The sequence below is a fragment of the Pleurodeles waltl genome, chromosome 4_2, assembly GCF_031143425.1.
Source record: "Pleurodeles waltl isolate 20211129_DDA chromosome 4_2, aPleWal1.hap1.20221129, whole genome shotgun sequence".
NCBI lineage: Eukaryota > Metazoa > Chordata > Amphibia > Caudata > Salamandridae > Pleurodeles > Pleurodeles waltl.
This window is the reverse complement of record NC_090443.1, coordinates 71,616,357-71,641,421: the sequence shown is the minus strand read 5'-3', so window position 1 is coordinate 71,641,421 and position 25,065 is coordinate 71,616,357. Positions and strand designations below refer to the sequence as shown.

The 25,065-nt window shown below is 45.0% G+C and overlaps 1 protein-coding gene across 9 annotated transcripts in view; it reads right to left on the bottom strand.

Annotated features, from left to right (window-relative positions):
• TIMELESS (timeless circadian regulator) overlaps positions 1-25,065 on the bottom strand; it is a 361,230-nt gene that overhangs the window by 47,500 nt on the left and 288,665 nt on the right. For all 9 annotated transcript variants that reach the window (XM_069230703.1, XM_069230700.1, XM_069230699.1 and 6 more), the window contains exon 25: positions 5,295-5,413. In XM_069230703.1, coding sequence (XP_069086804.1) covers positions 5,295-5,413 — 119 coding nt within the window. The remainder of the gene's footprint in view (positions 1-5,294; positions 5,414-25,065) is intronic.

Genomic DNA, 25,065 nt, shown 5'->3' with positions numbered 1-25,065 from the left:
GTGCATGCAACAGTGGTGAAAAATATCTATTCAGGGTTCTCCCAATTGTTGGAAGATACCCTCTGCCACCTTGGGGTGTAACTGCCATTGGTGATCTGCCAGGCTCCATGGTGGAGTCGTCCACCCAGACGTGCAAAGATCCTGCAAGGTGGGTGATGATCAGGAAAATGCTGACACTTCAGTCAGATCCAGCGATGAAGAGCCTTTTGACACAGGACCCCAGACAGCCCTGCCTGTTAGCAGTGTTGACTATGGCAGCAGTGTTTTCCATGAGGACCTGAACCAGCCTCCCTTTGATGGATAGTCGGAAGGCTTTTAATGCCCCTTGAACGGCCCAGAACTTCAGGCTAATGTGGAGGATGACCTCCGTCAGAGAACAGATGTCTGATCATCATCTTTCTGCCCATACATCAGTCATCACTGTCAGGTCTGTGTGGGGAGGGAGAAGGAATTGCCAGTTATTCAACTGCGGATCAGCAGCCACCACTGTACACCTTTCGCAATCTCCTCTGAAACCTGGACAGAATCAGTCAGGTTCCCCTGGTGCTGGGCCCATTAAGACATCAGATTGCACTGCAGAGCTTACATAGAGCACCTGGAATAGTCCAGAAGCAGGAAGCAAAGAAGTTTCAAATCCAAAATCCCCGAGACCCAGGACTGAGGATGTAACTTCAAGATTTTAGTCCAAATGCCCTCTTGTGGCAGACGAAAGGCACAGAACTGCACCATGTCCAAGATGGCCCAAGGAAAGAAAGCCTTTGTGAAGGTGTCCGATGTGACTTCAGCAAGTTGATGGAGAACCCCAACAATCTCAGGAGGTGGTCTACAACGGATTGTGGTGGGCCCACCTTTAACAGCCTGTCATCGAGGTAAAGGAAAAATGAATTCCCTACCTCTAAAGGTGTGCTGCAACCACCATCATCACTTTCATGAACTCCCGGTGGGCACTGGTGAGGCCAAAGGGCAGCAATGCTTATTCAGAATACCCCTGGCCTTCTCTAAGCAGCAAGTAGTGTCTGTGGGACTGTAGGATGTCCTACAGGTCCAAAACCATCATCCAAGGTGGGCAGACAACTACATAGTGTATCGTCATAGCAAAGGAAGAACTCATCTGTTGATGGCCTGGGGTGGGGAAAAACAGCCCACTATATGGGGAAGAGATCAACCCACTGGTCTTCTGTAAATTCCTACATAAGTTATCATAGTATGGGGGGTTAATTATACCCATCATCTCTGTTACTGATTGACTATGGTCACCATCAGACTTGAAAAGTTCCTGGAGCACTGGAGGGTGCCTCTGTGGAAAAGGCATTGTCCTGTTTGAATCAGACTGCACAGGGACAGAGGCATCAGGGCAGATTTAGGACCAACCTTGGTCAAAAGAAATTGGCTCGAAGTCGGACACAACTATTGGTACTGTCCCCTTCTATGGGGCCAGTGCTGCTGGAACCGGTTTTGATGTTGAAGGTTACCAGCATGAATTTTGGAACCAGAGCGATAGTCTGCTTGAAGCCAGAGCAGAACCGAGGAAAGTTCAGGAGGCACAGACGGCACCAAGAACGGACCTGCCGGAGGTAATTCGGCTGGTGGCCTCTGTGGATGCTTGGGTCCCAAAGGCGCAACAAAGGGAGTCCAGAGGGTACTGACAATATGCAACAATGCCTCTCTTTAAAGGTCAATCTACTGCAACACTGCCAGTTGCCTGGTGTAGGAATCTGGTTCTGTATATTCTATATCAAAATGAGATATAGTGTGCACAGAGTCCCGGGGTTCCCCAAGAGGCTTGACAGAGGCAATAAGATAATACTAATGCTCTATTTGTGGTAGTGTGGTCGAGCAGTTAGGCTTATCAGAGGGTGGCGTTAAGCGTTTGTTGTACACACACAAGCAATAAGTGAAAACACACACTCAATGACAACTCCAGGCCAATAGGTTTTTGTACAGAAAAATATATTTTTGTTACTTTATTACTAGAACCACAACACTCAGTTCAGAACTAAATAAATTTGCAGGTAAGTACTTAGCAGAGACATCAATGTTATTTTGTTTCACTTTACTCAAGTAAACAGTTTTTAGGAAAAAAGAGAATATCTATTTTAAAAGTGGACACCCCGCATTTTCAGAACAGTTCCTGGGGGGAAGAAAATAAAGTAAAGTTTTAAAGGTAAGTACACAACTTACAGATCCAGTCTCCGGGTTATAGGTGGTCCACTGTTGGGGTATCAAGTCAACCCCAAACACCCATCACAAGCAACACGGGCCGGCCGGGTGTGGAGGTCAAAGTTGAGCAATTTTAACGTGGGCTCCTACGGAGACAGGGGGTACTCGGATTTTGGTCTGCCAGCAGGTAAGTACCAGCGGCTCAGAGGGCAGAATGGGGGGGGAGGGGAATTAGAGGAGCACTGGAGGGACCCAAAGTAGGCACCAATATCATAACATCAGCGGTCAGTGGGGTCCTCGGGATTCGCTTTGCAGGCGTTGTTGTGGAGGGGTGGAGAGGTCAACCCAGGGTGGGCACTTGGTTTGCCATCACCTGGGGGTCCTCTCTGGTCGGTTGGGCCACCTGTACTCGGGCCGTGGGTGTTGGGTGCAGATTTGTTAGGACTCACGCTTCTGGAGTGAGATGGGAGTCCTTCAGAAGAGATTTCTTCTGTTCTTCTTTGGACAGGGCCGCTTGCCACGGGAGTTCTTGGTCCTCTGTGATGCAGGCAGTCCTCTGAAGGCTTTTCAGAGGTCGCTGGACCTGCAGGACGCATTGCTTTTCTTCAGCAAGTTCTTTGAAGAAGGAGACAGGCCGGTAGAGCTGGGGCCAAGTCAGTTGCTGTCTCCTTTCCTTCTCTGCTGGGGTTTCAGCTAAGCAGTCCTCCTTCTTGTGACATCATTAGGAATCTGACTAACTTGGTTCAGGGAGCCCTTAAATACAAGATGTACGGGTGTTTTAAGGGTTAGAGGGCAGTAGCCAATGGCTACTGTTCCTGAGGGTGGCTACACCCTCCTGGTGCTCACTTCCTTTGGGCAGAGGAGCACAATCCTATCCCTATTGGCCCTGATCCTCCAAACCAAGATAGAGGATTTCTCAAGGAGAGGGTCACTTCAGCTCTGGTCACCTTATGGGTGGACCTGGCTGGAGGGGTGACTCCTAGTTTTTCTCATAATCCCTCTGGACTGGCCACCAAAAGTGGGGGCTTTGTCCGGGGGCTGGGCATCTCCACTAGCTGGAGTGCCCTGGGAGCACTGTAACACCAGGCCTGAGCCTTTGAGGCTTACCGCCAGGTGTTACAGTTTCTGCAGGGGAAAGGTGTGAAGCACCCCCACCCAGTGCAGGCTTTGTTTCTGGCCCTAGAAAGCACAAGGGCTCTCACCCCAGGGGGTCAGAAACTCGTCTCTCAGTGGCCGGCTGGCACAGACAAGTCAGCCCTGCACTGAAGGATTGGATAAAAATACAGGGGACATTTCTAAGATGCCCTCTGTTTGCATTTTAGTTTTTTAAATAAATCCAGCACTGGCATCAGTGTGGGCTTATTATTCTGAGAAGTTTAATACCAAACTTCCCAGTGTAGCCATTTTGGAGCTGTGAAGTTAGTCTTGACAAACTCCCAGACCATATACTTAACATAGCCATACTGTACTTACAATGTCTAAGGATGGACTTAGACACTATAGGGGCTATGCCCTCACCTGTGGTATAGTGCACCCTGCCTTAGGGCTATAAGGCCTGCTAGAGGGGTGACTTACCTATGCCACAGGCAGTGTTTAGTGTGCATGGCACCCTGAGGGGCGTGCCATGTCGACTTTGCCTTTTCCCCCCCCACCAACACACACAATCTGCAATGGCAGTGTGCATGTGTTAGGTGAGGGGTCCCTTAGGGTAGCACAACACATGCTGCAGTACTTAGGGACCTTCCCTGGTCACAGGGCCCTTGGTACCACTGGTACCTTTTACACAGGACTTATCTGTGTACCAATTGTGTGTGTGTTTGGGGGGAGGGGGTAACTGCAACAAGGGCCATTTTCCTACACCTGGGAAATTCGGAATGAGCTGTGGAGTTTGCTCCTCAGAGGGGGCTAGGAACAAGACGAAAAGGCACCATGAGGTCCTTGTGAATTCTCAGACAGAGTGGTAGGAATAGGGCAAATCTACCCTCCTAGCCTTCTTGTGTTTCTGCCTTGACTTACCTGAAGGCTTGGACTGTGGTGAGGACCTATCTTGGGAATGGACTTGAGAGGGGGGTCCGCCCCACTGACTTCAAGAAGGACGTACATGATTTAATGTGGTGTTCAACAATGTGAACTTCTCTTCATGTTCCCAATCGCATTCAAATTTATGAGGGCACACTCTTCACACGACATGGAGTCGTACCGCAAAACTAAACACCAGAGACAGCTTGTGCTGGTCTGTCACATAAGTTTGTTTCTGATAGTTCGGACAAGGCTTGAACTGCGTAGTTTTAGGAAGGGACACATTCCCTTGTACACAGGTCCTTGAGCAAAGTATGAATACAAAACTTGCCAACTGGGGAGAAAAAAGTTGGAGTGAGCTCTGGACCTGCATGCAAAGACATGGAAAGAAAGGAACTGAGGAGTGGGCCTTATTTGAAGAGCTGTTTGCCACTTTCAGGCTGAAATTAAGTCAATGCAGACCCGTACAACACCAACTACAAGTACACAGAAGGCTTTTTTTAAATGTATATATTTTATTTTAATGTTCCGAATCCAGTCTGGGGCCTGGGTATATTCTAAAGGTGGGGATAGAAGTATCCATGAGAATAGCTACATACTATAACTGCTTCTTGACATCTAACAATAACAATCAGGTATAGGATGATAGTAAAGTTCATACCCCAGCAGATCCATCCACCATCTCTCTCTTCAACAGATGTCTGCTCAAGCCAAAAAACGAAATATCTCACAGTAGACAACCCAGTTCAGTAACCATCTAAAAGTGGACTACGATCATAAAAAATTGTACAAAGCAATCTACAGGCATGTGCAAAACTGCCAGCTTACTGAAAGCTATAAACTGATTGCACATCTCACACCACTTGATCCAGAACACTGCTAAGCAATGTGTCCCATAACAAAACCACTTCTTCTGTGGTCATCACACAAGGCTTGGAAATACTATCAACAGAGGAGAAAAAACAGCACCCCTTCCAACCACACTCTAAACATTGTAGCAAGCTGCCATGTAGATAAGCGCTCCAGCAACCCACAAGGAGAAGTATGAGCTATATTAATTATGCAATTGAAAAGAAAAATGTGGACAACCTGAGCAGCGGGTGTGGATGGTATACCTGCTCATTTGCTGGGGGGCGAATGCCCACTGCCTTCAGTAGCTTCTGGAACTGGCGGTTTTCCATGGCATCTTCGTTCTCCTCAGTGAGTGGCACGAGGGGCACTGCCTGTGAGATGCCTGGGAATGTGACAAAAACACAGGAAAATCTGTACAGAGGTGCCCATAAGACCTGGGGACTGTTTAAATGATGTCCCTGCATTAACAATGATCCCAAGCGTTCTGTTAAGGAGATTTCAGGAAATGAACAATATAGTAATTTGAAATGAAAGCTTTGTTTACCTCAATGCAAACTATTTTAACAATTTTATTTGAAAGTATACACAAGGTCTTTCAGAGGAGTTTGATAAATACCATCTTATTTTATCTAATTCATTATGTGTCGCTTTAGATCGAGTGGACTGCACATAAATGATTTTCAAAGCACTGTACAATCAGAAATCGTAACCGGCCAGCAGAATACAGGCTGGAGCCAACAAAAGGGGACCAGCAGCACCATTTCATAATAGGAGTAATCTTATTATCAAAGAATTCTATAGTATGAGGTGAATACGTTACTTACCTTTGATAACACCCTTTCAGGTGGATATTCAATCTAACTGCATATTCCTCAACTTGACTCTCCCCAGGAGCGACTGAACTGGAGAACCTACCAATAGCTCCGGAGTGATGGCAAATCAGCCTACATACCAACTCAATATAGGCTTTGGACTTAATGACGCAGAGCCCTATACAGGCAAACCTCCTTTGCCCTGAAGTCATTCTTCCAGAAGGCTTTAAATCTTCTCTACAAGCCCAGGTACTCTGCCATATAGACAACATAATTTTAGTGGGGCAATCAAAATTCTCAATTTCGCCTCTGAAAGCCAACATACATGTTGCAAGAAATACAAGAAAATCCTATCATATGACCCCCAATTACAAAGAAATTGCATTGTCTGACTTTAGAAGCTTATACCAGTTTCAAAAGGATGCAATGGGGATTCCAGGTTATCTGAAAGAAAATCTACATATCACAGGGATTAAAACTAATAAGCAGAAAAACAAAAGTGACTTGGGGGGGGCCTCAAAACTCAGAAGACAAATGTCAATATACAGACCTTCCCTTACCTAGCACCCCGACTATGGAGCTAGGTTCCTGAATTTATAAAAGTAATCCATAATCTGACATTCCATAAAAATCTAAAAACACACCTTTTCAGACAATAGCATACTTGTCACTCCTCGTGTGCTTAGACAATTGCAATTATCATGCAGGTGCAATGCAGCCCTCTCTACATCATAACCTGTCTAGCCAATAAACAACTCTATTTTACTTATGAAAAGTATTGCAAACATGCTCAATTTGTAGAATCTCAACGGTGTACAAAACCTTCATCATATAGATCAATTCATGCTTTTATTCTTGGATTTCAGATTTAAGGTTAGTCTCTGAATCAGATACATATAATTATTCCTTTGCGGATATCAGGTGAATTCAGGGTGGTATGGTTTTGCTATTCAATGAGCTGTATTACAGACTGAGTATAAATACATTATTGTGTTCCTCAATATGCAGGGACAAAGGCAATACAAACACAGACAGTTTTATCTGTATAGGTTAATCTCACTTCTGACACCAGACAACAAATTGAGCCTAACTGTCTAAACACAGACTGGAAGAGCAAGAAATGGCGCAAATAACATTCACTACTTCTATTAGAAGGTGGAAGCCCCTGGGAAGGTTTCACCCCATCCCCTTACACGAAGGTTCAGATTGCAGAGATTCAGATGCAACATACTACCCCTATATTAGGACAGCAGATTCTCCCGGAGAGGCAGCTAAAGTGGCAACCACATGGTCAGAGTGCCAGACTCTCTAGCCCAAGGCTATAAGCTTGACTTTTTCAGCATCTGTGGGATCAAAGACAGAGGTGGAAAGGCATTAAAGAATCAGACGTCCCACCAAAGACAGCAGCCATCTTCCAGAGACTCTCGAGATGAAGTCTAGAACAGAAAATGATGGGCAATAACTGTTTTAGGAGGTAGCAAAACGGCCTACTTTTTTTTGTATTTCTAGAGCACACAATTACCTGAGGTTGTCCTGGTTGTAACAGACACTAAAATGGGTGTGCTCCAGCTGCAAATAGCCATGTCTTGAGGAGTTTCCCGAACCTAGATAGAGAAGCCTGTTGTCATAAATTCAGTGGAGGGGAGTTGCAAAGAGAGACTGCCTAAAAAGTGAAGGGACTTTCCTTATTTTAGGGATTTTACAGCAAATGGGCAGATTGAAAGCAGAGAGGTCTGGAAGGATTATCCCAAAAAAGGCATGTGCTTGAAAAAAGGCGGTCCAGAATCATGAAGCACTTTAAAGCAAACACATAGGCTTTTAAAAATAATATTCTTGTTCTCTGGAAGCTAGTGTAATGATCTCAAGAGCCCAGAGAATTCTGCATGTCATGGTAATCCAAGTAGGTAAGCAGCCAAATTCTGAATGAGTTGGAGTTTGTGAAATGAATAGGTTATAAAGCCTAAGAAAGGCCATTAGCACAATCCAAAGGAGCTCCTGTTAAGAGCCTGAATGATGGTAAAGGATGCAGATTATGGGCATTATGACTGCTTGGCCCCCGCCTCACCAAAAGGATCAAAACCATCCCAGTGCAACTCCACTACCGCTGACATCTGCCAGCCTATGAGGACCGGGTGGCTTACAGGGTCAAAAGAGGCTTGGAGATCAAGGAGTACGACTGCCATAACCCCGACTTGGTCCAAGATAATTTTGAACTCATTAAGGACTGCAGTGAGGGAAAACTGTGCTGTGAGACGAACAGAAGCCAGATCACCCGAGACAAAGTAAAGGAATGTCAGAGACAAGGCTAGTTTAGTCACCATTGAGTCACCTTGTCACAGAATGGAAGGGAAACAGGCCGACAGTTGCCTGAAACTGCAGGACCCACTGCACATATATATATATATATATTTTAATAATTACACATACAGATTTTTTTTCAGGCTGCTTACCAGGCCTATTCAATTAATATATTATCTCGCATACACAAGCACAAACAATTGTTGCCACCAGGTGGAAATATGAGCTGAGGCCGTCAGGCGATTCAGACTTAATGGTGTGCATAATTTGCAAAATAGCTTCGGGGAGATGGAGTTAAATATCACCGAATAAGAAACCAAGCTTCGATGAAAATCAGATAAGTGAAAGGTGACGGTATTACTACTCCAGACAAAAAACTGATTTTAAAACCATATATCTTATTTCAGGACTTAAATGACTCGAGAAGGCTGGATAAATATTTTTAATGTTGTTCACGAAAAAGACAGATACGGCCATAGAAAAATCTTGAGAAGCAGGAACTCCTGTTTGGCTACAGGGAGGATTCGAAAATTCTCAACTATTAAAAGAAAAATAATGTAGCGCATTGTTGCTCGATAAAATGCCACTTGGCCAACAGCTGGTAGGAGGCAACTGAAACTGGTCTCTAAAAGTTGTTTTTCTTTACATTTTACCTTCTTTTCTGGTGAGCAACATTTTTTCTGCCAATTTCTTTCAAGGTGTTTTTTGCTGCAGCTAGCTCCAGCGTGTACTAAAGGGAGGTCCTGCAATGCGTCCTCACCATTACAGCAGGATCAATAGTGTCTATACTCAGGTAATCCACAAGAGTGGAGGCTGTAAGCTTAGCTATTTCGCACTTTGACATTGTTGGACCCGGCCTTTTTTGCACGGCTATCCTCAAACGTTTTGCCTTCCTCCTCCTGTTTTTTCTGTTCCTCTTTTTGTTGGTGTTAAGACTCTGGGCACTTTACCACTGCTGATCAGTGCTAAAGTGCATGCTCTCTCCTTTAAACATGGTATGATTGGCTTACACCTGTTTGGCACACTTAATTTACCTTTAAGCCCCTTGTACGGTGGTACCCCATATACCCAAGGCCTGTCAAATAAATGCTACTAGTGGGCCTCCAGTGCAGCCTGCCCCACCCACAGAAGTAACCTTTCAAACCTGTCTCAGGCCTGACACTGCAGGGCCTGTGTGTACAGTTTACTGCCACATTGGCTTGGCACTTAAAGTTACTTGCCAAGCCTGAAATTCCCCTTTTTCTACATTTCGGTAACCCCTAAGGTAGGCCCTAGGTAGCCCTTTGGGCCTGGTGCTGTGCAGGTAAAAGGTAGGACATGTGCCTACATTGTGTGGCATGTCCTAGTAGTGAAAAACAGCCTATTTGGTTTCTCACTGCTGTGAGACCTACTCCTCTCATAGGTTAGCATTTGGAATTCCCTTAAAGGTACTTCAGTGGTAATTTATGGTCTGTTAGGAGTAGCGTGGGCATGTTTGTAAGGGTAGTGAGAAATCCTGCTTATTGGTGTAGGAAGATTTTTCATTACTATTGTAGAAATGCCACTTAAAGTGACAATTTTGCTGTGCTTATGACTCTTGTGCTTTGCAGTGACTCCAATCAATGTCTAGGATAGAGTGGCAGATGAGCGTTGTGCATACTTTCTAGACAGCCACCACACAGGGAGGGTGGAGGTGTAACAGGCTTACACCTGCATACTCAATGGTGTTCCTGGGCTGCGAGAGAGGGAGGCTGGGTGCACTTACATTTATATAGGCTGCGTCCGACCCTCACACAAAGGGCTCGTTTAACCCCTGCTCATGTCTGGAGTTAGGGGTGGGGTCAAAAGGGAGTGTTGTGGACATGAAGCCATCAATGCCGAGGAGGCGCAAGACTGCCCTGACCATGAGCCGACGACCAGGTTGGAAGAGAGCAAGCAGTGCCAGGAAGGATTGTATCCTGGCAGGGTTTGGGTAAGCAGTGCCGATTTCGGAGTGGAGGATTGACCCTAAGTAGGGTTCGATTTGGAGTGGTTGGAGATGGGATTTAGCTGGGATAATGGTAAAACTTAGCTCATGCATACATTTTATTGTGAGTGGTGTGTGTTCACAGCATTATTGTAGATTGACGCTTTTGGTCAGTCCGTCATCCTGGTAGAGGAACACATGGACACCCTGTATGCGTAGATAAGTGGCCACCAGTGGGAGGCACATGGTGAACACTCGACGTGCGGTGGTGACCCAGAAAGGTAGTACTTTGAATTGCAATATTTTCCGCTGAGCACAAACCTGAGATAGCTTCAATGCGCCAGGTGGATTGGTATGTGGAAACTGACATTCTTCTGGTCAAGAGCTGCCATGAAGTCGCCTTGCTGGAGCAGCAGATAACATTCTGAAGAGTGACCATGTTAAAATGTTCTGATAGGATGTGTTGGTTGAGAAGCCTGAGGTCTAGTATAGGGCAGAAGGAGCTGGCCTTCTTAGGAATCAGAAAGTAAAGCGAGTAGTCTCCTATTCCCTGCAGATGGTGTGGACGGGCTCTCTGGCCCCTATGAGGAGGAGCGCTGATAACTTAGTTTTCTGATGAAGAGTGTTTCCAGGGTGGTATGTTGGGAGGTGTGGAAGTAAGCTCCAGACAATAATATAGTAATAATAATATCTAGCACCCATTGATCGGAGGTGACATTCTGCTACATGGGGAAAAAGCTGTGTACACCCCCCCGGACAGGTGTTGTGTGATCAGAGGTGAGAAAAGGCAAGTGGAGGCTTATTGGTGGTGGCGGTACCCTCAGAGGAGCCACCTTTGCCTCTACCTTTAGAATTATTGCCCCAGCAGGACCCCTAAAGTAGCCTCCAGGGGATAGCTGCTGTGCCTGTGTGTGCTGGAAAGCTGTGGAGACTTCGGAGGAGGAGGTCTGAGCTTCCACACTAGGGTGTGGTGTGAAAGGACCCACAAGGAGTGGGCGTAAGCAGGGAGCTCATAGCCTTTGTCATCTTTGAATCTAAATTTGGTCAGCCTGCGGCCTGAACAGGTGTTTGCTGTCGAACGGCATGTGGAGCAGGTGTTGCAGGACATCCGGCTTAAAGCCTGAGACAAGAAACCAAGAGAGTCTATTGGAGGAGCACACTTTAGTTGATGTCCCTGCAACGAGTATCAGCTGTGTCAAGGGCACACTGAATCGTTGTGTTTCAGATAAGTTTGCCTTCTGATACTATCTCCTACCCTTCTTTTGTGCTCATCTGGGAGATATTGGAGGAGCTCCTTCATTTCATCCAGTGAGTGTGGTCGTGGAGGGAGACCATGATTTGATGACTGTGCCGCAGCTCTTCTGCCTGCGGCATCAATTTGTTTACTCTCCCTATCCGGTGGAGGGGTGCCACTGGTGCCCTGAGAGTTTACCAGCTTGTGAACAGTGTGCACCACCAGGAAGTCAGGGGGTAGTCTGCGCGGGTCAGAATGTAGATGGGGTCGGTAGGGGATGCTTTGCTGGAAGAGGGACGTTGAGGGCTTCTTCGAAGCTCAGCTGGAGTTTGGGGGCTTGTGGAGAAGTCACCAGTGGGCAAGTGAGGATCTGGCTTGTGTTGCAGTGTCAATCTTGTCCTGGGGCTTCTGTAGAATCGGTTTGACTGTTGTCAACGCTGAGTGCTTTGGAGGAGACACTGGAGTCTTCGGAACCAGTGCCGAATGCGGAGCACACTTGGATCATGTGGCGCCTACTTTTATGGTTTCTTCGACGCCGAGCCAAGACCACCCATTGCGCCGGACAGAGGTTTGAAAATAGTGGCCTGAAAGTAGTGGTGGACTAAAAGCAGAGCTCTGTGGGATGACAACTGCGGGAGGGCTGCTTGACATGCAAGTGGTATCGAGGGGGATGGGGAGGAGGACCAGTACTCATGATCACTTGTGCATGTATAATGTCCTTAATTTCTAGGTCGGAGCTGGAGCTTGGGTGAGAAAGTCTGCCCATTAATGGTCGCCAGCTGCGTATGTTGTTGCCTCTGAGGTCCTGGATTCTGAAGTGGTCTAGGGTGTTGTCTTCGCTCCTATACAACATTTCAAGGAGATGGGCCATATGGTCACAGAGTCTTCTTCGAGATATAGGAGCCACAGGCAGCATCGTCGTGCTCGGGTAAGAGGTAGAGGTTACAGACCTGATGGAGATCGGTCTAGGGGTATTTCCCATGGCGGCAAAGACAGAGTTAGAAGGGCCTTGTATGGGGCAGAAAATGAATGAAGACCTGCTTGGAATGAGGAATGCAGCCACCGATTAGAAACAGCAATAACTACGGAGGGAGAGGAACTCGTGAAGGGTGTGAAGAGTATCATTCTGGAGCACATGTCCGAACCCGATAGTGTGAGAAAAAAAAAAAAAAAAAATAAATTAACAGTGGAGTCGATGCCCATGCACATTACCAACAAGAGGAAAAGTCACAATCGCTTGTGACTCAAAATACTTCTTTGAATAAAAACAACTTGCACACATCTGGGCCAAACACTAGGCGGCAGGAGTATGCATAGCATATGTATCTACAATGATACGTGCCTCAAACTGGCTATTTCTGCTGAATTCCGAGGTCAGGCAATAATGCCTGTGAAGGTGCAAACCAAATCTTAAGTTGCAGCTCAAGAGGCATCCAGGACAGGAACAGGTATGGACAAAACTGAACAGGCAGGGTTCATCCTAGTGAAATAGGCCCCAAATGCCCTCAGGAAGCTCCTTCTTGGCAAGAGCACAGCAGACCTTAATTCAGCACACAATCTAGTGGACAATAGCAGTTTCTCAATATTCACACCTTTTTCGAAATCAGCATAGCCTACGAAATGCTGACCATCAATCCAGTCTTCAGGATCCCTGACAATGTAAAAACTGAGGGCCCTGCAAGGATCTATGCAGTTCCTTCTGTTTGGTGAGATGAGAAAGCAGGTAGAGATTTGGTAGAGACACACTGCCCCACATGACATAGGGTGGCACGGTCAGCAAGAAGGATACCTGTGTCCCCAAAACCAGTTAGTTCAGAAAGAATGTAGCTCATTTACCATGTCAAACTGAGGTAATGGAGATCAGGAATATAGTCTTTAAAGTGAGTAGCCACAAAGGACAACCATGTACAGGCTCAAAGGGCAGACCCATCAAAAGCCTGAGCACCAACTTAAGGTTCCACTGAGTCACAATAAAGGGAGAAGAAAGGAACAAAATGGTCAGTCCCTTCAGAAAATGCATGCCTATAGGATACGTAATCAAGGACAACTGATACAAAAATAAAGGAAAGGCTGAAATATAGCCCTTAGCAGTGGCCACAGCAAAGTACAACATCAGATAAACAGATTTTAAGGGGGTCTACCTCTACCTCAACGCACTATGGAATCCAGAATAAACAGATTTGGAAGAAGGGCTGGAAAACATGTCCATCAACTCATCAGGCAGATCAAAAGAAGTAGGACTGCCCGGCTCAATCACCAGGAAATGAAGGCCCATGTTCTGAAGATTCGTATGCAGGACCTGCCACTCCCACTATGAGAGACATTATGCCCTTAGTGGAAGCAGAAGAGAAGGGCAGAGTAGCAGGTGAAGCAGTTCCAAATACCACAGCCTCCATGGCCAGTCCAGTGCAAACAAGATCACCTGCACAGTCCTCACAATTTCAATGATTAGCATCTGAATGGTGACAGAATCACAGCCAAAGCCCCCTCATCCCCAGGGTCTGCCAAAGTATTCATCGTGAGGATAGGTAGACTCCTCCTTCACCATATGTTGTGTTCTGAATAGGGATCGGACCAAAATGACAGTTGCCTTAGAAACATCTAATGTTTAGTAGCACATTGGAAGCCGGTGGTGTCAGTCAAAGCCTTTGAGCAGGCGCTGGATAGGGAGTTCCAGAACAATATCAGGAGGCGGGCAAATGGGGTCCACTGGTTCCAGGTATAGAGCCATCAGTCAAAGTCTGGTTGGGAGCCGGACGACTTCTTGGGGGTCCACTGGCACACCAGAAGTAACGGGGATGGAGCAGAAGAGGGCCTGAATCTCCTCAGTGATAGCCACAAACTGTTCAGGTTCAGTGCCAGGGGTGGGAAACTCCAAGATGAGAGCAGGAGGTTCCAGTTCTGGAGCAGAACCCAGCACTAGGTCCATCTCCAACAATATAGGATTTGCATCAAGGCGGACATCTGGGACTGACACTGAGAACTGGAAGACCCACCACTTGAACAGAAACAGCACAGAGAAACTGAAGAATCCATCTGACAATCCTTCTTATGCTTCCTCCATGCAAATCCGTTCCTGTCCTTAGCATCTGACCTCAAAGACTACTTGCTAGTTGACAGCAAGCTGGACCAGAAACTGCACCAGGACCGTAGTCTGTAGTGGGGAAAGAAAGATGTTCACCCAAGGGCTGAACTTTGCATCGTCTAGCTTCTTGCTCTTTGATGACCTCGGAGTGCATGAGGTCGTGTACTATGCCCACAACTTGGAGCAATGCTTGGGCCCCAAGCACTAGAGACAGACAACACAGGGATTCTGCTCCGACAAGAGTGGCAGAGTTTAAAACCTGAAATCTTAAGGGAAGACGGACATCCTTGAAAACACTACAATTTGAATATAATTTGGAGAACAGAGCAACTCCTAATCTGCATTGCAGGAGCTGGGGAAAAAAGAACAGGCATCACATCAAAGGTTGGATCTCAGAGCTGAAACATTCAAAGCGACACAAGGTAGACATATCCATCAATAAAGAGAAGTTCATAGAAGTCGACTGAAAACGGAGAAGCAAAATTCACACTTATTAGTGCAGGGCATTTACAAGGGTACAAACAAGGGTTAAAAAAACAACAAATCAGCTATGCAAGGTATTTAACAGCAGAAAATATAATTTTGAAGTTAGCATTATAGATATCTATGGTCAAGATAAATGTGAGCAAGGAGGGTTTAGTAGGGTTGTAAGAGAAGTTAAATTAATGACAGAATTTTAGTTTGTATGAGCTAGTCAATATCTTTAACCCCTTAGCTGCTGCCCCCATGCCCCCGTGCTGAGCCCTTTTTTGGCTATATGGGGTAGTTCACACTTAGGCCTTCATAACCTTTTGTCCACATAAGCTATCCGTGCCAAATTTGTGTCCTTTTTTCCAACATCCTAGGGATTCTAAAGATAACCAGTTTGTGGGTTCCCCTGGAGAAGACCAAGAAATTAGCCAAAATACAGCAAAGATTTAGTTTTTTCCCGAAACATGGGGAAAAAGGGCTGCAGAAGAAAGCACATGGTCTTTACCCTGAAAATGGCATCAATAAGGGTTTGTGGTGCTAACATCACCATCTTCCCAGCTTTCAGGAACAGGCAGACTTGAATCAGAAAACCACATTTTTCAACACAAATTTGGCATTTTACTGGGACATACCCCATTTTTACAGTTTTTTGTGCTTTCAACCTCCTTCCAGTTAGTGCCTGAAATGGGTGAGAAACCAATGCTGAATTCCGGACAGCTGAACAGTTCTGAAAAGTAGACAAAATTCTGAATTCAGCAAGGGGTCATTTGTGTAGCTCCTTCAAAGGTTTTCCTACAGAAAGTAACAACTAAAATAAAAAGAAATTGAGCTTAAAAAAAAAAAACAACACACTAATTTTTCTCCATGTTTTACCCTAACTTTTTCCTGCGATGTCAAATTTTCAAAAGCAATATACCGTTATGTCTGCTGGACTCTTCTGGTTGCAGGGATATATAGGTCTTGTAGGTTCATCAAGAACCCTAGGTACCCAGAGACAATAAATGAGCTGCACCTTGACTGGGTTTTCATTGTATACCGGTTATACAGCAATTCATTTGGTGAAATATAAAGACTGAAAAATAGGTATAAAGGAAACCTTTGTATTTCCATAACGGGTAAAAGATAAGGTGTCGAGAAGCAGTGGCTATCTGCACATCTCTGAATTCTGGGGTCCCCATGCTAGCATGTGAATTACAGGGCATTTCTCAAATAGACGTGTTTTTTTTTACACACGGTCTTAAATTTGGAAGAAAAAAACGTAGAGAAAGACAAGAGACAATAACACTTGTGTTATTCTGTGTTCCCACAAGTCTCCCAATAAAAATGGTACCTCACTTGTGTTGGTAGGCCTACTGCCCGAGACAGGAAACGCAAGAGACATCACATTTTTACATTGAAATCTGTTGTGTTTTTTTGGAAAGTGCCAAGCTGTGGTCTTTGGCCTCTAGGAAACTTACCAAACCTGTGCATTTGTGTTAACTAGACACCTAGGGGAATCCAGGATGGGGTGACTTGTGGGGCTCTTACCAGGTTCTATTACCCAGAATCCTAGCAAACCTCATAATATGGCAAAAAAAAACCAAAAAAAACTTTTCCCTCATTGCCTTTGGCTCGGTGGCACATGTAGGCTGTGCAGTGGAATTTGTCCCTTCATTGGGACCAGCTCTGAGGGGTGCTTCTGTGTAAGATCCACATCTGTGAAGTAGTCTCTTTCTAGGTCACTCATAGCGGATAATGGACAATAATATAACTTGCGGCAGGCCCTTCTTCCTTCCTCCGCCAGCAGTTATGCTGGTAATCAATGCATAATTGCTAAGCAGGGGGTTGTTTTCCTGGTCAATTCAGATGCTCACCATCAACATAACTGCCTAACTAAAACAAGTAGTGCAGTGTGGGCTTGCATGTGTTGAGGTGCTAAGGTTGGGGTGCTGGCTAGCACTTGTCAAGAGATCTCGCAGTCAGCTAGTAGGTTACCTTAATTAATATCAGGGTTGACAAGTTCAGCAGGGGTTTCCACAGTTAGGAACACACTTGGTGAACCTTTTCACCAAATACAAAAATGGTGAGTGACCCTTCAATTTCTTTCTGCAGCATCTCTCGGAGACTCATTCTGCCTTCAGACTTCTGCACACATTTCCTCTACTGCCTCTGATGCCCGTGCGTTCTGAACAAGGTGAAGCAAGACTGAGCACAAGCCACTCTAGTGTCCCCAGGTTGGATCCAAAGAGTCTGGTTTTCAGAACCTCTGGCCCGAGTATCCACCATTCCTTCAGCTTCCTCTTCAAGGATATGTTGTCACAGCCACAGGGCAGAGCCAAATCTCCACAGCTGACACCTTTATGCATGGCAACGGAGTGGGACCAAATGAAAGGCTTTGACATTCTGGCTGACGTGGTGATGTTATTAGATTATGTGTGGGCCTCCAACCAATTCCATACATTTTGGTCAGTGAGGTTTACTTTGTCTCCTGGTGGGCTTTCAGCAGAGTTAAGATATTTAGCGACTGTTTGACTGACCAACCCTCATTGTTCATGTCACCTATTGTGAGAATTCATCAAAGAGGGGTGTCACTTGTTTCCCTTACCTCCCAGATACTAATATGGTCTTTAACGTCTTGATGCATGTGCCTTTTATTTTGCTTCATAGCTGCATTCTGCAGCTCCTTACCTTGAAAAGTTTATACTTCTCAACATGACTTTTGTCTGTAGTAATAGCAAACATCAGGCTGTTTTGGTTCACCCACCATATATGACCATTTATCTGGACAAGGCATGTGAGGATGCCTGCCTCCCTCCCTCCTTCCCAAAGTGGTGTTTCTCTTTCATGTGGGGGCAGTCTATTATGCCTATCACATTTTTATCTCCTCCGCATCAATCAAAGGAGGAGAAGGGGTTTCAAAACCTTACCCCACAACATACCATTAGCTTCTATACTGACAGGATTAATGGCCACTGTCTTCATAAGCAGTTCATCAAGTTCACAAATAAAGAAGTGTAGGAGGCCCTGAAGCAGACTGTCTTGCTGAATAGTCAGCTGTATAAAGTTCTACTCAACCAAAAAGGATTCCAATGAGTGCCCCAGGGCTTACTCTATCACAGTGAAGGCTGCAGTTACGGCTGTTTCTAGGAATGTTCCTTTGTTGGACTTCTAACAAGTTACAATGTGGGCTTCTGTTCGCAATTTCACCAAGTTCTACTGCACTGGTTCTCTAGTCTGCAGGGAGGGATCTTATGTCCAATCAGTCCAGTAGGATGTCCTGGTTTAGTCACTTCATTGCTTTATTACAGATTCAAAAGGGGAGGAATGTGGGCGATAGAAATATTCAGCAAAAGAATATGTTACTTACCTTAGATAAGTCTTTCTGGTGGATGCTGTATCTATCCATAGACTCTTTGCTACCTGCCCACATCACATTCCGCTGGATGGACTTTCAGGAATTACTAAGGTCCCTAGTTAGTTTTTGCTCACTGACAATAGTTCCTCCACGTTCAACAGTGTGAACAGGTTAAGAACAGATGCTCGCGTTCAGGGATCATGCCTATGTGCAGCTCAGTGTTGTCTTGCCTGTGGCAGGATGGAGTCGCAACAGATATCTTTGACTCCATATGCGCAGAAGCTCTTCCAGCTACTTTTCCATCAGTCTGCAGGTCAACAGAATTTCCCCCAAAAGACTTACTGATGGTATGAAGCATAAACATCTAGATTGTGGTAGTGCCACATCTCACATAGGCACTCTTTTGGTCTCTGCAGCAATAAGGAGGGATGGGATGAAAGGGGTAAGGAAATGAGCATACAAGTCTCATTTAATGGAGTGCAAGATTTGAAAATGATGTTTGACAATAATGAGATCCAGAATAGAGATTTTTTACTTGTGTAGGTTTACTACAATGATGGACAAAGTCATTAGCTGAGAGGATATGCAAGTCCAGAAATGATCAAGAAAAGGATCAGTTCCACCTGATATTAATATCTTCCAGAAGGATGATGTTGAAGAGGTTGGGGGAGAGGAGTGCAATAAGCTCATTTAAGAAGGTGCAGATATTCTAAAGAGAATGATAGACCTCAACAGGTCCCAATGTGCCTCTGCTCGTAAGGACGAGATCAACCTGAGGGATAACAAAGGAGGAAAAAGATAGGGTAATGACGGGTGAACAGAAGAAGTTTCTTACCTTTTGTGATACTCTTTCTCATGGATACTCTAACCACAAATTATTCACCTTTTAAATCCTCTCTGGCACCAGAGTGGATCAGGAAAACTTCCTGCAATAGTTCCCAGGTATCAGCATGTGGCATCCTTGGACTCCATGTCAAAGCTGTCCCACCTCCACCTAGAGACATACATACACCAACCCTGCACATGCTGATGTCAGTTTATCAGTCAATAATTCCACACCCTCAGATGTGAAGTGACCAACAGAATTAGATGTTGGCAGTGTGGTAGGGCAAACTAGTAACCTAGAACAGCTACAATACAAAATGGGGAGGCAGGTGAGCAGTGACGAATCTACAGTTAGACTCAGCATCCAATAGAAAGATTGTTAACTAAATTAGATAACATTCTTCTGGGAGACACTTCACCGTTGGAAACCAGACCAAAGCAGACAGTGCCTCTAATTCACTGAAGCGACAGGCAGATCTGATGGCAATGATAAACATTTGGAGGATCAAAAGTCTCAGAGTGCAACCGTGCATAGGCTCAAATGGCCCAAAGGTGAAAACGTTAACAACCAAACTAATGTCCCACACTACAGTTTTATAACAGAATCAGTAGGAAGCATATGAAATCCCGTTTAAGAAACACAACACAATGGATGACTTGATTAAAGAGGGCTGATCTAGCAAACTAAGAATGGTGGAAAGGGACATAAGTAACATTCCGAACATACAAGGAGAAGACATTCTCAAAAAGTGTTGACAAAACATTGAAAAGGTCAGTCAAAGTTTGAATGGGTTTAGCTCTTCACGGATGTGCACTGACTGTCACGGAAAGAAAAGGTCGGATGGTAGCGCGCTGGGGTGGCATCTATACAGGTACCACATAAGTCACTTCCCAGGGTTGATGACATGGAGCCGACGATGCCACCTACCAGTGTGCAAGGGTACTGCTCGGAAAATAACAGATCCATTCTAACGCCTGGGGATTATTCTAAGGTAAGGAATCTGCGGCTAGAAGTCTTTATTAGATAACTCTTTCCACAGGACTGTAACCTCACCATAGTGTTGTCGACAAACCAAGTCCAGAGGACATGTATCCATGAACACCTTCAGCTCAACTCCAGGTGCAGTTTGCCTCTTGGATGTTCAGGGCGGCCTTACTCTCTTCAGGACGACTTGATAGGGACTTGTCAAAAGTATTTCTGATTAATACTTCTAACCACATATGCTACATCTTCAGAATATTCCATGGCACCAGACTGGATTAGAAATTTTCTGAGCAATGCTGCCCATGCACAAGTAGGGTGCTGTACAGCTACGTCGTGACTTCATAACGTTCCATAAGAGACGAGGTAGATCTTCATATTAGCATCATCCCTGCACACTGACATCAGTTCCTTACCCTTGGACACAGATCTGGAGCTCTGTTCCCAGCGTTGTCAGTTCTGTGATGACTCCAATAATGTCACAGTGTGTGTGCGCCAGGGAGAGGTCTCCATCAAATACATTAGGATTCAAGCTGTGCTGCGACAGCAAGAAATAGCATTCACAGAGCAATAAGATGTGTGCCGATGGTGAATCCACTCCGGGCAGGACTAAAAGTCATGCAATAAGTGCACCTTGATGCACTTAAAGGCAATCAAGGAGCAGTAGGTAAAGTTTTATATAACCAAGCATAATAAAAGGTTGCATCTGTACGTTAGTAACAGAGGTTCTGCTCCAAGTCACAGGCCATTATTGCTTGTGGTCACAAGGAGGTTCAACATGAAGTTCCATTACCACGCAAATCTTCCCACAAGTAAAAAAAAGTCAAGTGCAAGATGAAGGAGTTACATACCTTTAGTAATGATATTTCTGGTGGAAAAGAAAATAAGTTACTTACCTGTAACTGTGGTTCTCCAGTATTGGTATCTTTCATAGATTCACATGTTTGAATCATTCCCCGTCGTCGAAGTGGGAGTCCCACGGTACATAGAAAGCAATAAATAGAGATTTGATTATTTTTTTTTTTTTCATTGAAGTCAATAGGAAAAAACACATTCAATTGTACAACTATCAGCCTCATTAGAAAAAGCCCAAACTTCAGCCAATCAGGCGAGACCACCCCTTTAGAATCCTCAGCACAGAGGCTCAGTCTCTCAGATTTCTCCACACTAGTGATTACAGGAAAGCAAAAGAGGTGAGCCCCTCTGGGGAGGAGGGTGGGTCGCATGTGAATCTATGAAAGATACCAATACTGGAGAACCACAGTTACGGGTAAGTAACTTATTTTCTTCTCCAGTATTGGGGTATCTTTCATAGATTCACATGCTTGAATCAGAGTAGTCAGCAGTAGGAAAGATGGTTGAGTTCTGAAACGCCAGAAGCATACCTGTGTATAGTTTATCCTATATGGCAGTGGTTCCCAAACTGTGCGCCGTGGCACCCTGGTGCGCCATTAAAAGTTGCCAGGGGCGCCACGCACATTTTGGAAACATGATATGAACATTTTAAAAAGATTTATGCGTGCAGTTTATAAATGACCTGTTTATGACGAGTTAAAAGTATTTTGCGGCCGAGTAACTCTTTAGCATTTTATGTGGGGGAGTTACTTAAGCCCCACCTGTCAAGGTCTTGCCCTCTGCAGCATGGTTTCACCAAACGTGATTAGTTCTTAAATAAAAGCCTTAGTCATTGCCAGCCGGTCGGAAATTCAGAAGAGAGCACTGGAATGTTATTGCTCCGGTGGGATCCTCTTGAAGTGCGCACATCGGATGTGTTCCTTGTTGAATTTACAATAATCAGGTAATTATAGTTATTATTATTAGGATTTCTAATCTAGGGTGAGAGAGAGGGCACGGCAGGACGGAGATCACAGGAATGTGCAGGAAATTCTCCTAAGCAGCGCCGATATAGTAATTATAGTATTATTAATAACTAATGTTCTGTTTTTAAAACAGATGGATATTTCCCAGGGGCGAGCACGAGGCCCCTGTGTAGTTTCCGGACAGGAGAAAACTGCTAAATGCTTGATTCAGCACACACACAGAAGTTGAGTTTGTTTATTTTGGTTAGAAGACATTATTAGAATTATTAGTTCCTTGTTGATGACAAGTCCAGGGGAAAATTGCAGCATTCCTGCTTTGTGAAAGATTAACCTTCCACCCTTTTCTTATTATTAAGCACACCTTTCCTTTTTCCCCCATTTGTGTTTACTAAATGCTAGTAAATTGTTAAAAATAAATTATAGGACCACAGTCCTCCCTCACTTGCATACCCAAATCAGATTACTTACTGAGTCTTACTGCCAGGGGAAGGCAATTTTCATTGGGATGCCAGAAAAACGGCTATGGGAGGTACAGACCAAGTGGAACTTGGAAAGCACAGTTATCAAAAGCTGAAGCCTTTGAAATAATTTAAGGCAGCGGTGCCTCCTAAATTCTCAAGAAACTGCAGAGTGGGAGTGTGACAGTGCTTAATTTGTAAATAAAAACGTGCCGGTGCCCAAAGTTCTTCCTTTTAAACATGTGGCTGCTGCAATTAAATGTGTGAAAATGGAATACTGAGGCAGTGTAATACTGAAGCCATCTCAGGCCTCTTCAATGATTTTAAAGCCACTCCCTGCCCCTTCAGCTCACTCTTGCAGCTTTCTGTTTTCCCCCATTGTGACACTATTTCGTTTTTCTCTTCGTTGCTTAGCACCGGAAACAACAAGCACAAATTAAGCACTGGTGAATGATCAAGTACTGTTAAGTAGTTTTAGAGGAGAAAGTGTCCAGATTGAAGGCAGAATGTGTGCACCAAAGGTGAGGTGTGAGATGTGTGTGTGGTCAAGGCAATGTAATGACGTAAACAGAGAAGAAAATACGTGCATGGAGGACAGCAAGTGTGACACAGGGGGGAGATGTGGCTACATTTTTTAGACGTTTAAGAATGAGAGGTTGAATTGGAGGAGATGTGGTCTAGCAGGGAGGAGGAAACATACAAAACATCCATGTTATGCTCGTTGATATAATTAAAGTACTCCCGAGGCTGGGCTTACAACGCCCACCCGAAAAAAAAAAGTAACATAATGGGGAGCCGCGGGCAATGGCAAATATAGGTGAAGGGAGCCGCGGGTCAAAAAAGTTTGGGAACCACTGCTATATGGACTTATATAGGTAATTAACATTTGCAAATCAACCCTCTACAAGATTATATACATGATACACACATAGATCTATTTACATGAAAATATAATTCTGGCAATACGTAGAGGATGGAGGGTAAAAGGTTATTGGCTCACCTTATGCAAATAAACTACGTAACACTGCTTGTCCTACCGCGGCATCCATTCTGTCCGTAGCTTCCAGGCAGTAGTGCTGGGTAAAGGTGTGAGCACGTGTCCACGTTGCCGCTCTGCAGATCTGGCTCAGAGGGACTCCTGCGAATAGAGCTGCCGAAGTGGATACCGCTCTAGTGGAATGCGCTCTGACACTGAATGATAACGGTTTCCCTGCCAACTGGTGGCATAGCTGTATGGCAGAAGAGATCCAGCGCGCTATGGTATGCTTAGTAACGGCTTTGCCTTTATTGATCCGTCCATAACTAATAAACAGTTGCTCCGATTTACGGAAATTGCTAGTCCTTTGTATATAAAATTTGAAACATCGTTTAATGTCCAGAGAATGTAATGCACGCTCCGCTGCAGTTTGCGGATTTGGAAAAAATGTTCTCAGAACCACCGGCTCATTCAGATGAAAAGAGGATGGAACCTTAGGTATAAATTTTGGATTAGTGCTCAGAATGACCACCTCTGGTTTGAATTGGATGAATGGTGGGGAGATTGTGAAGGCTTGGATATCGCTAACCCTCTTCGCTGATGTCAAGGCCAGAAGGAGGGCTATTTTAATGAAATGAATTTGAGGTCTACCTTATGAATGGGTTCAAACGGATGCTTCATTAACTGGGATAGCACAATATTCAAATGCCACTGAGGTGAAGGACGGTGAATCAGCGGAAACATCCTGAACAAACCCTTAAGAAATTGTTTTATTATTCTGGATGACCATAAAGAAGGTGACTGAGACGTTCGTCGGAAACGGGATATTGCAGCCATGTGCACTCTAATAGACGAATGCGAAAGGCCGGATTTAGCTAAATGCAATAGATATGGCAGAATCTGTTCAGGAGAGGACTTTAGAGGATGAACGTTGGAAGTTGAGCACCATATGCAAAATTTCTTCCACTTGAACTTATATGTCCTGTTTGTAGACTGAGCCCTGGCACAGGCAAGTACCTCCCTGCAATCTGGAGGTATATCTAGGCCGTCGAATTCATAGAATTCAGGAGCCAGGCTGATAAACGAAGAGATGTTGGGTTGGGATGACGGACCTGACCCTGATTTGTTGTTAGCAAATCCGGTAGTGTCTTCAGTCGAATGTGAGGCTGCTCCGAGAGTAATAGGAGTTCTGTGAACCAAAACTGGCGTGGCCATTTGGGAGCAATTAATAGAAGTCTGCATGGTTCCCTCTTCATTTTCTGCAGAAGTCTCGGGATGAGTGGAAGCGGGGGAAAAGTGTATGCATAAATCCCTGACCATCTGATCAAAAACGCATTCCCCTTTAATCCCTTCTGCGGTCGCCAGCTTGCGATGTGTTGGCATTTCTTGTTGTCTCTGGTCGCGAACAGATCCAGACTGGGTTTGCCCCAACGCCGAAAGAGACGGTCGAGAACTGACTGATTGAGTTCCCACTCGTGGCAGCTGGTTCGAGTCCTGCTTAAGGCATCTGCCCAGGTGTTGGTGATCCCCGGGAGATGTTCTGCTCTGATGGATATTCGATGTTGAATTACCCAATGCCACAGCTTCAGCGTCTCTAGCGATAATGCTTGCGATCTTGTGCCCCACTGTTTGTTGAGGTAATGCATGACTGTGGTATTGTCTGTTCTTATCAAGACTGAAGAACCCCTGATGTTTGTGAGGAAGGATTTGAGTGCCAAGGAAACCGCCCTTAACTCCAATACGTTTATGTGGAGTCGACTCTTGAGTGGACCATTTCCCTCTCACTGAAAGATC